The sequence below is a fragment of the Siphateles boraxobius genome, unplaced genomic scaffold (genome assembly GCF_051911475.1).
Source record: "Siphateles boraxobius isolate OS27281-9 unplaced genomic scaffold, OSU_SipBor_1 8, whole genome shotgun sequence".
Lineage (NCBI taxonomy): Eukaryota > Metazoa > Chordata > Actinopteri > Cypriniformes > Leuciscidae > Siphateles > Siphateles boraxobius.
In genome coordinates this window covers 8,266,125-8,281,711 of record NW_027509208.1, presented here as the reverse complement: position 1 = coordinate 8,281,711, position 15,587 = coordinate 8,266,125, and the positions used below count along the sequence as shown (strand labels likewise).

General features: G+C 36.7%; 1 protein-coding gene and 1 long non-coding RNA gene across 2 annotated transcripts in view; both read left to right on the top strand.

Annotated features, from left to right (window-relative positions):
• Nucleotides 1–919: 919 nt before the first annotated feature.
• On the top strand, nucleotides 920–1,711 carry LOC143729181 (uncharacterized). The gene is made up of 4 exons (XR_013199952.1): nucleotides 920–983; nucleotides 1,082–1,135; nucleotides 1,247–1,395; nucleotides 1,594–1,711. It is a non-coding gene; the product is annotated as an uncharacterized LOC143729181 (long non-coding RNA).
• Nucleotides 1,712–2,464: 753 nt separating this feature from the next.
• kif26aa (kinesin family member 26Aa) overlaps nucleotides 2,465–15,587 on the top strand; it is a 119,790-nt gene continuing 106,667 nt past the window's right edge. The window contains exons 1-2 of the mRNA XM_077219438.1: nucleotides 2,465–2,721; nucleotides 10,094–10,345. Of these exons, the coding sequence (XP_077075553.1) occupies nucleotides 2,587–2,721; nucleotides 10,094–10,345 (387 nt within the window). The 5' untranslated portion in view covers nucleotides 2,465–2,586. The remainder of the gene's footprint in view (nucleotides 2,722–10,093; nucleotides 10,346–15,587) is intronic.

Below are 15,587 nucleotides of genomic sequence, written 5' to 3'. Positions count from 1 at the left end.
AGCTTGTCAAAGACACATCAAATATTGAAACAGAAAACACAATAAGTTAAAAGAGGGCAAACAAAATGCCAAGTAGATTTCAATCTGAAACTAAAATCTCTTCAGATGGTAAGTGTTCAAGTTGCTTACTTTAAAATGAGTTTTCCTTTTTTATTTACTGTTTTTTTATTTTATTTGCTTTGGTACTATTTGCATAAGTCAGCTAACTAACCTAAAAATAAAGAATTACATTTCATCTAACATATGTGACTTTTTGAGTCACCGTCACCGATACTAAAAAAACGATCACTAAAATGTGAATTACTTTGATTTACATAAAAATCCTCCAACAGTATTCCGCCAAATGTTGTTCCAACTAGTCTAACAGAGTTGGCTGAACTGGTTTCTAGTTTCTGTATTTGGTTGTGTTGTGAGTATTTGGAGCACCCATGTGTTGTAAAACCAATAAAGATGTTTTCTTAATTTGCGGGTGTTTTTCTATTTGCATGTGCTTTCTTCAACGTGTTGAGCTCTCGCACCGTAAGTTGTTACATAATTCACATAGACAGTAATATTACATTTGATTTCCACACCTTCTTTTAGTTCTTTATCATGCATGATCATTAAGGCTAAAATGCAAAACAACCTACTATGTCTTTTCATATTTCTGTTGTACTTTCAGATCAGACACTGTCTAAATTAAAACATCCTCAAGACAGGGGTTAGTAGAATATAAATCTACATATTTCATATATAAATATGAAAAATGTGTGTTTATGATGTAATCCAATGGAAATGTATTTCTCTCTCTCTCCTCCACAGACAATCGAGAAAACCAAAGGTCTCCTAATTTATTCTGTAGGAGTAATTTTTAACGTCAATAAATATTTTTAATGTCAATTTACCTGCACCTCTATAAAAAAAAAAAATATACATTTACAGCAGAGAGTGTACATTTACATTGCCAGAGTCCTCACTACAAATGGTGACATCACCCCATCAAGGTGTGTGACAATTTCATTGTGATATATATTTATAAATATGTAACGTACCGGTATGTACATTTTGAATCATAGGTATTTGTGTTTTTATGCCACACCAGTGTCAGATCTTCACTTCAGAGAGCCACTGGCCTCATCTGAAGAAACAACAAAGAGTAAGAGTAAGAGTAAGCTTACAGTTATTTGTCACAAACGTGTACACATTTAAGGGAACTGATTCTATAATTTTCAATTTCTCCTTAAACTACCACACAAAATTCTTGCAGAAATTACAAGAGCTCTGTGAGAACCAGGGAGAAGTCCTTGCAATGCAGAGGTAGAAAAATTCTGGAAAATGGGACTTGTCAAACTGTAGAAGAGCTTAAATAAACAGTTTGACACAACATTAGAAAATAAAGAGAACAGGACAAAGATGGTAAGAAATATACCAATTAAGCTGTCAATGTTTATTTACAACAAAATGCTGACTCAGCTATGACATCATCATTTTGAACTGTAATATTGTTACATTGTGAGTTTACTTAAGTTCATACGGTTTTATGGTAGATAACTGTCATCTTGTTTATATATATTTTGGGTGAACTACCTATACTCCATTGGGGTACAAATCCAGGGGCAGCTGTACACACTGTTGCGTAAGTTGGCCACCAATGAAGTCCTGAGTGCCTACAGCCTGAAAAACAAAACTAGCCTTCCAAGACCTCCGAAAGTTTTCTGACTGTAAATAATTTTTAAAGGATTATAATAAAGTAACTGTTTGCATTACAATGTAGAATGAAATAGGGTTGATCTAAAAAGGTTTTTAAAAGAGCACCCAATGATGCTTCAAAATCTATTTAATCAGATTCAATATTCTTTCGGCTTCTTTATATTCTTTCTTGAACTTTTGAACAACCACGTCTGACTTTACCAGAATGTCTTTAAATTCTTCAAAAGTATTATGCTCACAGTCCATTGGAAGCAAGTTTACTTGTGTGCTCGCAGATCATTGAAGCAGAGTCTTTGACTTAATATGCTCACTGCTTAGAGAAGCACAGTTTTTTGGCTTAATGGTCACTGAGAACCACAATTTTTTACTTAATGTTACGTCGTAAGCCACTGGTATTGGTAACAGGAGTGAGCAAGTATTTGACAAGTACAAACTCCATGAACACAGATGTAAGATGCAAACAGTGTCTTTCTCTTTTGTGCTCTAATCAATGAACATTGCTTCCAATTAGCTTCCTGTGGTGTCTCATTCTTTCAAGTTCACAGCACATATGAAGTCATTTGAGAGAGAGAGAGAGAGAGAGAGAGAGAGAGAGAGAGAGAGAGAGAGAGAGGCGGAGGAGAGTAGGGAGGCGGAGACACCGGCGCAGCTTTGAATTGATCCACATGGTTAACGCTTATTTTGTTTGGACTATTTTGTTTGGCTCGCGCGTCTGGAGTAGGCTAAGCACGAGCAAACGATGGAGATGGTTAAACATACGCTGAAGCATCTGAAAGACAACATTGTCATTTCAAAAATCACACGTCTTTGGTGATGCCTTTCACATTATTTAATTTTTATTTAGTAAATTGGGAATCGACATTAGCCTAAACCCCATATGAAAACAAGAGATATCCCATGGCTTTACGTGATTCAACACAAGATTCATGGAATATACAGCAGAGGGAAACACCTGTGGAACTTGACAGTCTCCTTTTGGATACCGATACAATATTTGGATTGACCAGTCATTATCTGAAGAGAAAACAGAAGGTAATAACTCCTTGTCCGTTTGCATGTTGGCTTCATATGTAGCCTAGATATAAGAAGCCTCCATATAGCCTATAGCTGTCAAATATCACATTTAAGCCAAGATGCTTAGCTTAGCTACCTTTCAAACGAAAACATGCAAAAATATATATTTCAGCTCCATGAAAAGCTCCCCCGAAAAGACCCATAAATGTGTGTCTATTGTAACCACAGCAAATCTCAATGTCTATCATGTCATGTTTTACACCTCACAGACACCCCAACCACTTTCTTAACAACAGTGAAGTGGAGTAAACACAAAGAAACGCATGTATACTCAGAATGTAGTCTAAAATAAGTCTCTTAACATTTCTAGACCAGTTCACGCTTTTTTTTTAGCAGTAAAATAGTTTAATATTCAACTCCACCATGAAATAAACTTCCATAATCGATTGTTTTATGGACATGCCATTGCAAATTATGGCCATGTGGTGGCGCTAAAGTAATAGTAAATAGCTGACCACCACACTGAAATTACACCCAGCGCGCGCTCATAGTGCACAAACACACACACACACACACACACACACACACACACACACACACACACACACACACACACACACACACACACACACACACACACACACACACACACACACACACACACACACACACACACACACACACACACACAGAAAAGAGAAAAATATGACAATGAAAGTGCCAGTACTTGTAATAAATAATATTTGCAATATACATTAAATATAACATAAAATAAATTGATTTTCAGAAAGACATCTAGAAACATTGACTTCTCTTGTGCAGACAGCGAATAAACTCGTGAGAATTAACCACAGATTCGTGGCAAGATCTGACGGTCCCATTAACACCTGAGTTTCTTACAGTTTAGGAACATTAGGAATGCAATTTAAGAGTTTTTCTAAAGTAGGTAATTTTACTCAGCTATGGAAATTATGACAGTAGAAAGTGGGTCACGGTAGTAGCCTATATTACATATACTACATACATACATCTATATCCTACTAGTCTATACCACAGTATTATAAATTAAAACAGGTTACATTTCTCTCATACTCACAAGAGAACTATGCGCCTTCAATATGAATCAGATTCAGGAGCGCGCTGTGTGAGCTGCGATTCTACTCCGCCCCTCAGTGACTATATCATTCAAACTGATCCCTGATTTTAATTCATTTATCGTCAACATGGGATTGAGAAGCGCAGAGTTATAAATTACAGTTAACATCAATGAAATGGATAATTTATAAATCTCTCGGTGAGTCAGAGCACATCAGACTCTGTACACGCGGACATTTAAAGCCAGAAACATGCACTCTCAACATTGGGTTCAAGGTAGAGGACACAGACCAGATTTCAGGAGGTTCACGGTGAGATAATAGCATTATTTTTTATTTTGTTTTGTAAATTCTTAACATTTGATTCATAAAAGCATGCATTGATTCATGGAATATTCTTCAATGTATATCCTACTGGAGCAAAAATGCTTAAACAAGGAAAACTTAGTTTGGTGGTCTTAGCTGGTCTTTGAATTTAAATGTCTTTATTGTCCACCCGAGTGGAAATTTTTCTTTGGCTCTCCAACACATAAAACAACTACTGAGAAACTAATATACAATACAACAATACAAAGACAATTGTATTCACATTACAGTCACATTAGCCTACATATAAAAGTACAGTTCATGTTACTTTATCAATCACTGGCAGAGTTAATAATTTGAATGGCATTTGGGATGAAGGACTTCTTGAAAACATTTTTATTTGCCAGAGGGACTCTATAGCGCCTCCCAGATTTTAGGAGCTCAAACTGGGTGAAGAGAGGATGGGATTGGGAGGTATCTGCTAGAATACTCCCCGCATTCTTCCTTGCTCATATGTGAAAAGTTGTGTTTACGACTTCTGGGGCTTACCTACTATTTTACTTGTCATTGACACAATTCTAGAAAGTTTATTCTGAAACCTACAAGCATGGCCGTAGCCAGCTATGAGGTCACCGAGGTCCGGACCTCGGTCATTTTTTTACATTCAAAAATAAAATGTCAAGCTCTCTGAATGATTAATTAACCGTGTTTAAACCACCTCATATGAGTGTTTGGAATTCATGTTGTTGCGAGAAGCTAGCGCAGTGAACGGGGCTTGAGAGCGCGTTGTGAGTGATGGCGCGGGTGCAGCCTCCGTGTTGCCAGATTCACCTAAGGGAAAGGTGGCAGTAGTCTCCAGGACCTGTTTTTCTGATTTAATGTGACACTTTAGGAAGTTATTAAAGTGGAAAGTTGCATGTTAGGTTTAGTGATGTATTAATCGTATTTCCAAAACACAAGCTTTGAACTTATTTCGGATTATTATTATTATTTTGTTTTGTTTGTTTTTCGTAGCAATATCTGGCAACATTTTACTGTCGGCATTAATAAAACAAAAAAGCTTATAGACAAACTGTAATTGCATAAAGCTACCACATTCGGTAAGACAAACGCAATGATCATCGTGATTATCTGCAAGAAATGTATAACCAGGGCTGGCCCTGGCCAATTTGCTGCCCTAGGCAAGATTTTACCTGGTGCCCCATGCATCACAGCCCATTTCGCCCTGTCATTGTGTTCATGATTATTTATCCTATATATATATATATATATATATATATATATATATATATATATATATATATACAAATAGCAAGAGCATTACACCTAGCATTCAAGTCAAGTCCCATTTATTTTTATAGCACTTTTTACAATATAGATTATTTCATGGCAGATTTACAGCTTTACAGTTTTGTTGCGTTTATAATTTTGTTCAGAATATATAGCCGCTCTGGATAAAACAGTGATGTCATCGTCCAAATGTCATTCATGCACAAACTATTCATTGAGCGCTAGCAAAAGTGTTTGTTTTGCAGTTGATGTCAGCAATCTTCCAGTAAACTATGGCACATTTCATGATTTCACCATGAATGAAACTGCGAAATGTCTAACTGTGTTAATTTCACATAAAACGTTGCTACTTTTAATAAACCTGTAGCCTATATAAATATCATTAATAATTTTGGCAAATAAATTTTAAAAAATGCCACATATCCCCCTCAAAACTGCACAACTGTAGAGTAAAACATTAATAAAAGTGATAGTGAATGCGTCTAAAAAAACTAACGTGATTGCGATCACACTGTCTGGGGCCTCTGTCTTTATCCCCTTTTATCCTCTTCTCTTCCGTTTGGCACTGTATCTATTGCAGACTATAATGCTAATCTATAATGCAGACTATAATGCTAATCTAAATTTGGCCATCCGTCACAATCAGGTAACTTTCACCATGTCTAGACCTGGCGCAAGCTGCCACTCAGGCCCGTTTCTACGGGGTGCTTGAGTGTGTTAAGTGCCCTCAAACGAAAGAAATGCTGTCTACATTGGATGCAGCGAGGGGCGGCGCTACACAACAAATTACCAACAGTAAACTGATCGCGCGCGCTCTGTTTCTGACGCACTTCAAGCACTCGCTGGGCGGGGGAAGATTGATTGATGCGCCGGAGTCGGGGGACTTAGTTAAGTTTGTGTGGATTTTTTTTTTTTTGCTTTATTTTGTAGTATTTTGAATTAATGTTTTTAAAATAGTATTAGTAAAAAAAAATAAAAAAAAAATAAAATAAAAAATTCACTCGTTCACTCATTTTGGCGCCCCCATTGAGTGGCGCCCCCAACATTTGCCTAGTCCGCCTATGCCACGGGCCGGCCCTATAACACTATCAAAAACAATAGCGTGATACAGATCTGTTTGTTACACAATGAAATTTGACAAATAACTTTCTGGCCAGCAGGAAGACGGCTCATGCTGTTTTACCCTTTCACAAAGTCATCATAAAAACATTAATTAAAGCAATGTTTCTAAACTAGCAATCTATTCAGTCAGCATATTTGTGTTTGATCTGTGTGAATTACAGAAATATAAGATTTGCTAGACCTACTTTTTTCTATATTTTTTTGCACAAAACTCTCCAGAAAGTTCCATTTAATGTTTTATTTTTCAAAAAAAATCCGGGGGGGGGGGGGGGGGATCTAGTGAGAGACTGCCCCACACATAATTATATATATATATATATATATATATATATATAGGGCTATATATATGTCAAATAAAATCCCTTTTTCTTAAAAAAGGGTCGCTGCTTAATGTCCATGGGGAAATGTGGGTCCAAGGGCCTTACCATTATAGCACAATTATTTACACAACACCCCGGACCTCACTAATTTTCAAACCCTGGTTACGGCCTTGCCTACAAGTGACCTTAGGGAGATGAAAGGTTAGAACTCTCTCAACAATAGATTTATACACAAGTTCTAAGATATGGTGACTAACACCAAGGCCGCTGAGTTTTCTGAGAAGATAGTCGCCGTGACCATCTTTTAAAAACATGCTCTGTATTTCCAGATAAACTCACTTGGAAGTCCAAAACTGTACCAATATATTTAAAGTTTTCCACAATTTCAACATCTAGTGAAACTGGCTATATTGCCATATCGTTTTCCGTGTGCAAATAGTTAATTCCTTTGTCTTAGCAACGTTCATTTCTAACTGGCTAGACATCATGATTCAATGGCCTTAGTGAGAGCCAAAGAGGCAGCATCACCTGAGGGTTTGTTTTCTATAGGCCAACTAAGGCCATGTCATCAGGATATTTAAATTATCTAAAGGGTTTCTCGTTGATCATAAACTCATTTGTAAAATAATTTAGACCTGGCCAGGTTGATATGATGGCTGGTTTTAGAAGGCTTTGGGCATTTTTCAGTTGGTGAGGCTAGGAGAACAACTATCTTAAGTTAAATCCTCTAATCTTTTTATTCAAGACTGGTCCTAACTTTTTATTTACTTACATAAGAAGGTACTGTAGACAGCCTATATGATTATTAAAAAAATAATTTGGGCTGGTTTAACTGTTTTTTTTTTTATCAGCAGGACAATGTTTTGTGAGGACCATACTATGAGTATTACAATTATTTTCTGGTTTTTACACACTGAAAAAAATTATATGATCAATAAGTTATGACAACAAATGTTTACATTCCTTTAACTCATCAAAATAAGTTAAGCAATTTTTTTTAATAAGTTATACAAGATGCAACTAAATTTTTAAAGTAAGTTTAATGCAATTTAAGTTGAAATGACTTAAAGCTGCAGTCTGTAACTGTCTTTGTGTTCAAAATTGACAAAATTTATATGATAAGCGAGTACATAATGAATCCATTTTCCAAACAGTGTATTTTGTCTTATCCTGAATCACTAGGGTACACTCATAATAACTGTTTACATTCGGACTATTTTAGACTGGTACTGGTTGTACCACTGGGAGTAGTCCAGTACCTGCGTCTCATCATAGACAAAAACAGAGAGAAGTAGCTCCGGCCAGAGACGCGGGAAGTCATTTTCGACAGGGGGTGCTGGGGGTGGGGGGGATTTTTTCCGACCAAGCAATTACAGGAACGTGGTTATTGGAAAAGTCCACTTCTAAACAGATCTATTAATTATTACTACCTAGAAAAGCGCTACATAAATGTAACGAATTATTACTACTCTCCCTCAAAAACTTTTTTTTCCATTTGCATTCAAGCAGGACAAGTGGCCATAGGGACTATAGGAGGAGTAAGGGAGTGATGCAAGCACGGCAACGATCTTTATAGTTAAAATCAGAAAACAAATACACACACACACAAAAATGGAATCTTTTGGCCACTTCAGGGTGAGAGCTGATGCAGACGCTTTTGCTTTCAACAAAATAGTGTCCACAACTCCTTCTCCCCTCAGTGCACCTAAAATACAAATAATAATACATGTTATTATTTACGTTTAACCCTCTGAGGTCGCCGGCGCGTTTTGCTGGATTTTCTTCACATTGTAGCACAATAACGAGCAATGCAAGTTATATCGCGTCGGCGCATCCATGTCCTAATTATATTGTCTGCTATAGCCTATTTGCTTCTTATTTATTTAAATCCAGGTAATTGGTTGATGAAACATTGATTAAAACTAAGATACAATTTATACAAAACGAAATTCACTTTAAAGAAAGGCTTTATACAAAACAAAACTTAATAAAGTGGTCAAAATGATGTCTCTCGATATTGCGCATCTTATGATTAGGCTACTCTTCACTTTTCATATAATCAACATAGATGAAATGAAAAAAATAACATAGGCTATTATTTAAACATAAATATGAAACTAACTTAACTTTAATGGCTACAACACGTAGGCCTACAGTACAGAGAAATGTGTCGGAGCAAACGCGTGTCACCCGTGAGCGTGTGTGTGTGTGTGTGTGTGTGTCTTGAATAATTTTTTGAGCAATAATCATAGACTGTAATAATCAAATTCCCAGCGATCGTCGAATATTATTTTTGCTTGAAATGCCCTTCCCTACAAAATACGAAATGTATTAATCAGACAAAATACAAGCATCATTGCATAAGAAAGAAATGTAATAAAGAAGTAGGCTAAAATAAATAAATAAAATAAAAATACATTAAAGTAGGCCTAAATAATAAATAAAGAAAGAAAAGAGGCTCAGTAGCTTCTGAAGCACTGACTGAAACCCCACAGTACGCTACTGATCATAACCTTTTACAGTCTATGATCATAACATTGTATTGGCTATCACCGGGAACGACAGAAGCTAGCTTGTCCTGCTCGGGCGTAGGGGCTGTAACGTAGCCTACCTTACCTCTGGATGAGTCAGTTGGAGAATTCTTCTCGCTAGTCCTCGGCCCCGGTTTTTTGGGGTTGGATTGAAAAAAATCCGAAATTCTCTTTTGAGACATTGCTAACTAATCATCACTAGCAGTTTTTTAGACTAGGTGTATTTTTGCTTTTTTTTGTGCTGCGTAGGCTGAATCGTAATCGCGTGATTTGCGTCAAGACACCTGATTGGCTAATACTACACACTGAAGATAAATTAAATAATTTTTAATTAAATAATTACTAAAAATATCCCTCTCTTCATCCCACACCCCAAACATGACATACAAAATGTTGTGGAACAGAAACAACAACCAAAGATATATTTATAAGCTATCATTTTATTGTCATCACAGTTTGCCAACAGGGGGTGCTGCAGCACCTGCAGCACCCCTACTTCCCGCGTCCATGGCTCCGGCTACAATGTTCTTCCGCAAGACGCATCCAGTTCTGTTTATTAACCGCTAGAGCGCCAAAAGTTACAGAATGCAGCTTTAAACATCCAAGTTGATTGTACTTAAAAAATAAGGCAGGAACTTTTTTTACAGTTCAGTATGCAGTTTATTCCATCAACCTCTTTTCATTCATCTCTCAGTTTGAATTCTTTTCTGATCTTTTCTCACATTAGGTCGTTGAGGTATCAGCAAGCAGTGAATCAGTGCAGAGTCCAGCACTCAATCCTAGGAAAAGGATTCACTCGGCAGAAGAAGTGCAATGCGGCAGCCGGCCAAACCCGGAGGGTGCCGGTTCAGTGTCCGTAACGGAGTTAAGTTATTCCGAGAACAAGCATGGGAGGGAAAGCCTGTGTCAGCGATGTCAAATCATCGCGAACCAACTGAACAGGCAGGCGCGCGAGCTGGCCGAGCCAGGAACTCTGAAGGTTTGTGCATTCAACTAAACCATTAAAGCAATTAATCTCAGGGCCTGTTACACCATGAAGACAGTAACAGTGGTGTAGAAATAATTGTTTTAATCTTTGCAGACTAAACTGTAATTGAAGGCAATAAAAGTTCTAACAATTCACACTGCAGTCAGATTAAGGAATTTAGGACAGTTAAAAAAATATTTAAAGGAACAATTAACCCCAAAATAAAAATCTAATCATCCTTCACTCAACCTCATTTTGTTACAAACCTGTTTGATTTTTTTTTTTTTTTTTTTGTGGAACACAAAAGAAGATGTTCAGCAGATTGGCAGTCTCAGTCTCCTCTGACTTTTATTGTATGGAAAAAATATTTAAAAGAAAATGAATGGCAACAGAGACTGACATTCTCCCTAACATCTCCTTTGTGTTCATCAGAAGAAAGAAACGGCCGCAGAAGAACATGATAGGCAGGAAATTATGAAATATTTTTAATTTTTAGATGAACTATCACTTAAAAAGCCTAGAATTTCCATATCGGATTTTCACACACACACACACACACACACACACACACACACACACACACACACACACACACACACACACACACACACACACACACACACACACACACACACACACACACCACACACACACACACACACACACACACCCTTTCACTGTCATTAGAGTAGTGAACTGTCTATTCATCAAAAGATCCTGATAAAATTTATATCACAGTTTCCATAAAATATTAAGCAGCACAACTATTTTCAACATTGTTAAATACTATTCCACAGTATTACCGTGTTTTTTAACCATTTTTTGATCAAATAAATGGAGCATTGGTTAGCATAAAAGACTTCTTGCCAACCCCAAGTCCAAGTGCATATAAATGTAATTAATTATTATGCATTGCATGTTCAAAACACCATTTGACATGGACACCTTTGGACATATTGCTATCATTAGGGATACTGATCCTCTGAATATGAAAATGTAAGACATAGAAAGACAGAGTATTTAGACTTGTCTGCCCACCGTGATTCCAAAATACCCATAGACAAAAAAATTAAAGAAGATTAGTGTATTTGACACAGCCACCAGCATTCACACTATCCACAATAATTATTTTAGATTATAGTGAGATATATTGCAGGTAAAACAAATTTTAGTGACCAGTAGAACTGTCTAACTCAGCAGGATTTTATGGTCTCATTAATCTTGAGTGAAGACACACTTCGAGTGGTTATATTCAAGAGAAGAACTGCTGAGATGAATGTAAGCAGTCATGCCTATCATTGGTGATGAGCGCTCTGATGATATTAGCTGTCCAGTGCATAAAGAGAAGGCTGCAGCCCACCTAGTGTTTCAATGAAGAATCAGCTCAAACCAAACTGCAAGAAAGCTAGATTTATGGCAGAAACTTTTAATGAAAATATTCAGTGCCTTTGTGACTGGTAAACTTATAAAGCTAATAATTTAATATTAAATCGAAGCCTCTGAGCTCATTATCTGGAGTTGGAGATTAAACATTGTCATTGACTTACAGTCTTTTAGATTTGGGCCACTTGTTTCCTTTGTTATTGCTTATATTTATTATGAAGTGACATCTTATATTTATTATGAAGTGACATCTTTATTTATGGATGTTTATATATATTGTCTTGTTTCCATGCTTGTATACAGCAGCACTTGGTTGCTATTGTTCTTAGGAACAATGTATGTAAAAGGAGGTGTAGAAGTGATAGCATCTGAAAAGGAAGTTTTTACAATCTGAAAGCCACCTAACCTATACTATTCAATGAAAGTGTGATCCTGTTGGCTTGGTAATGCATTTCCTCAAATTGCCAGAGGCTGTGCATTCCTTCACGTTGACTGGGCATATAAAGTGTTGGATCTCCTGTTTTTGAAGATTTGTCTTTTAAACTCCCGGATAACAGGGAATGTTCTCAGAACTTTGGCTAACATTCTGGCAATGTTATGAACAAACATTATTCCAGAAACATTAATAGTTTCTATTAATATTTCTATTAATGTTCTCAAAACATTCGTACAGAAACATTAAACATCATTCAATTAACTTTTTTTCTGAAACTTTATAGTTGTATATTCGTCTACAATTTTTTAAATGTTAGTACTTGTTTCAGAAATTAATAGAGAACATTCAAAAGTTACATTCCCATAATGTTTGCAAAATTATATAGAATGCTCCCTTAACGTTCACATAACCAAAAAAACAAAACAAAAAACATTTTAAATTACTGGACGATGGAACGTTCAGAGGACATTCAGAAATAGCATTAGCAAAACATTTTTAAAACATATTTATGCTAGACCAGCAACAGGGATGAATAGTTTGCAGCAGGCCAGCACTTTTCAAAATACTGTATCACAGTAGCATTTTAGTATCTTCTCTCTGGAAAGAATATGTGATGCTTCTTTATGGTGGGAGGGATTAAATTATGAAAAATACCATATTTAGCTAACACTGTAAGACAGTACCATAACACAGCATTGCTGGTTCATAAAGGTGAAGTGTGCAATTCATTCACTCCCCTTTCAATCACAACAGATCTCAAGGTTTGTTTTGGACAGTCATTCACCCACTTGTTTTGGGAAACTCCTGCTCTCTGCTAGTTGGCTCTAAAAAATGTGGTTTCTTTCCATTCCCCCCCTTATGCACTGGAACATAACAGTTTCATCCCTATACTGTAGATCATTGAGTCAACAAATCTGAGGACATTTTAGAGGTATTTATTTTAGATTGCCTAAGGATATGATTTGCGTGGTCAAATATTTTGCATATCAGTTGTACATTAGAAAGGTAACATGGCCTCATTCTGAATAGGTATTTAAAGATGACTCTTCAGACAAGTTAATTGAACTCTGAAAGGTATTGTTTTTGCAACTATTGGCTTCAGTGTAGCAAAATATCTATCTAATAGTGTTGTAGTTGAGAGTAAAGACTAGTGTGTGTTAAGACCAACACAAGACTATTTTGGGGGTTGAGACCAAGATAAGACCAAGAATAAGGCAAGGTGAGACCGAGTCGAGACCAATACCAAGACCAGGCCAGCACTCCTTAAATTTATCTAAAAGAATGTTGATTACTACAAAACTACTGTCTAGTTTGATTCAGTTGTATGAAGGATTCACTTAAAAGACAATCTTCAATCTAATCTCACTTTCTTCATGAAATGTATGTGGAAGTCTAGCCAAGCTTCTATTTTCTTGAAATAGTTGCTTTCTTAGACTCTAATTACAAACCTGCAGATAAGATGGGGTAAGCTGTAAAATGTGCAAGGACATTTTCTTCTCAGCTGTCTCAGACAGAGTTCAATTGTTTGTCAGCTCAGACAATCAAGTCTGAGTCCAGACAGTCAGATTAAGCTTTAAGATACTCCTGCGAAGGCTGAGTGTTCAACAAAAGCAAAACGAAAGAATCTCTAGACACTTTTAGAACACAATAATGCTGTCAATACCAGACTCCAAAGTCTGCCTCATGGAGTCGTATCTCTCAGAAAGAGTTTAAATTAAAAAGTGTAATGGCAGTCTAAATCCATTCTGACCCATCAATGGAAAACAAATTGGATTAATGGAGAGATTTATCTCAGTTCAAATCATTATGATCACATAACTATCACTTTAATTCATAACCCTATGAGAAAACGAAAATGTACTCACCCTCAAGTTGTTCCAAACCTGTATTTCATTCTTTCTTGTGCTGAACACAAAAAAACCCATATTTTGAAGAATGTTGGAATCTAAACAGTATCTGGAATCTAAAAAGTATTTTTGTGTTCAAGAGAAGGAAGTGAGTAAATGATGACAGAATTTTCATTTTTGGGTGAACTATCACTTAAAAGAATAAATCATTATGTAGCAGATCTGCAGAAGGCAGATTAACTTTAAAGAGTTCCCTTTCAGTAGATAACGTCGGATGTAGTTAGAAGGCGGAAAAGTGAGTGCTTCACTGTTTCATTCCGCGCAGGGGCGTCACTAGGATTTTCATTTTAGGGGGGCTAAGCCTCCAATGAGGGTATGTTTTTTTCTTTTTAAATAATAAAAAAAGTAACACTTTAGTTTAGGATCTAATGCTCACTATTAATTTCATTACCATGCAAAGGCAGGGTTTTATAATCACTGTGGTCCCAAATGTGAGGCAGGGTAGATAGGGGGGTTAGGGGTTTCCCCGAGAAAATTTTGATTTCTCTGATCTACATATGTGCATTTTAAGATGTTTTGAAGGCCAAATAAATTGGATAACAGCTTTAAAACCATGTCAGTGGGCAGCTGATTATTTTTCTCTCCTCATCAGCATCACACTCTTTTTCTCTTTGTTTATATCTTGCCCTGTCTCTTCCCCTCCTAAAGCTGAGCTTTGACTGATATAGGCTTTTCATTTTTGTCTGTCAGTGAAGAAAAAAACGGCTTTGTTAATGTTTCTTGTCCCCTCACAATGACAGTAAACTAATTATTACATTACACGTTACATAGGCCTATTTTCAGTTCAAAATGGCGAAAATAGACAAAACTATATTAGTTTGCCTAATTGTTTTTTGTCGTCCGTTTAACATTTATGACCTAAAAAAATTTCAAATATAAAATGTTAAGTTTAGCTACTTACATCTTGACCGTACGCGTCGAGTCGCACTGTTAAAATTCGCGCTCAGCAGCGTCTGTGAACATAAAGCCCGCCTACTTTGATTTGATTGGTCATCTCAAATATTCTGACATTGATGAGCAGTGACAGACCAATGAGGCTCAGATGAACACACACACACACACATACCCTGTCCTCTGTTTCTGACGTGCTCTGTGCTCGGCGCCGCTGCGGATTGAAGATGAAGAATGCGCTGAATCTGATTATAACAAGACTGAAGCTAACAAGAATTTGTGTAGCCTACATTAATCACACATTTTTAGGGGGGCTAGGCAGAAGTTTAGGGGGGCTGAAGCCTGTTGCCGCGGTCATTCCCCTGTGTGCTCCGGCACTGGTGACGGTCCTATTTTCTGAAAGAGCAACACGGGTGCGTTTTTTCAAGATGTCATTCCACCTGTACGTTACTAGATGCGGTCGTTCCCTTTTCCTCTCTGATGGTCACAATTGTTGCATCATGTGTTTGAGCTATGTATTTATATGCATATAAATATGTATATATATATTTATATGTTCGGCATGCTGAGGCAGCTTTTGTGGACGGCTCATGTTCTCATTGCGGGAATATGACTGTCGCGGTGTTGAGATCGAGAC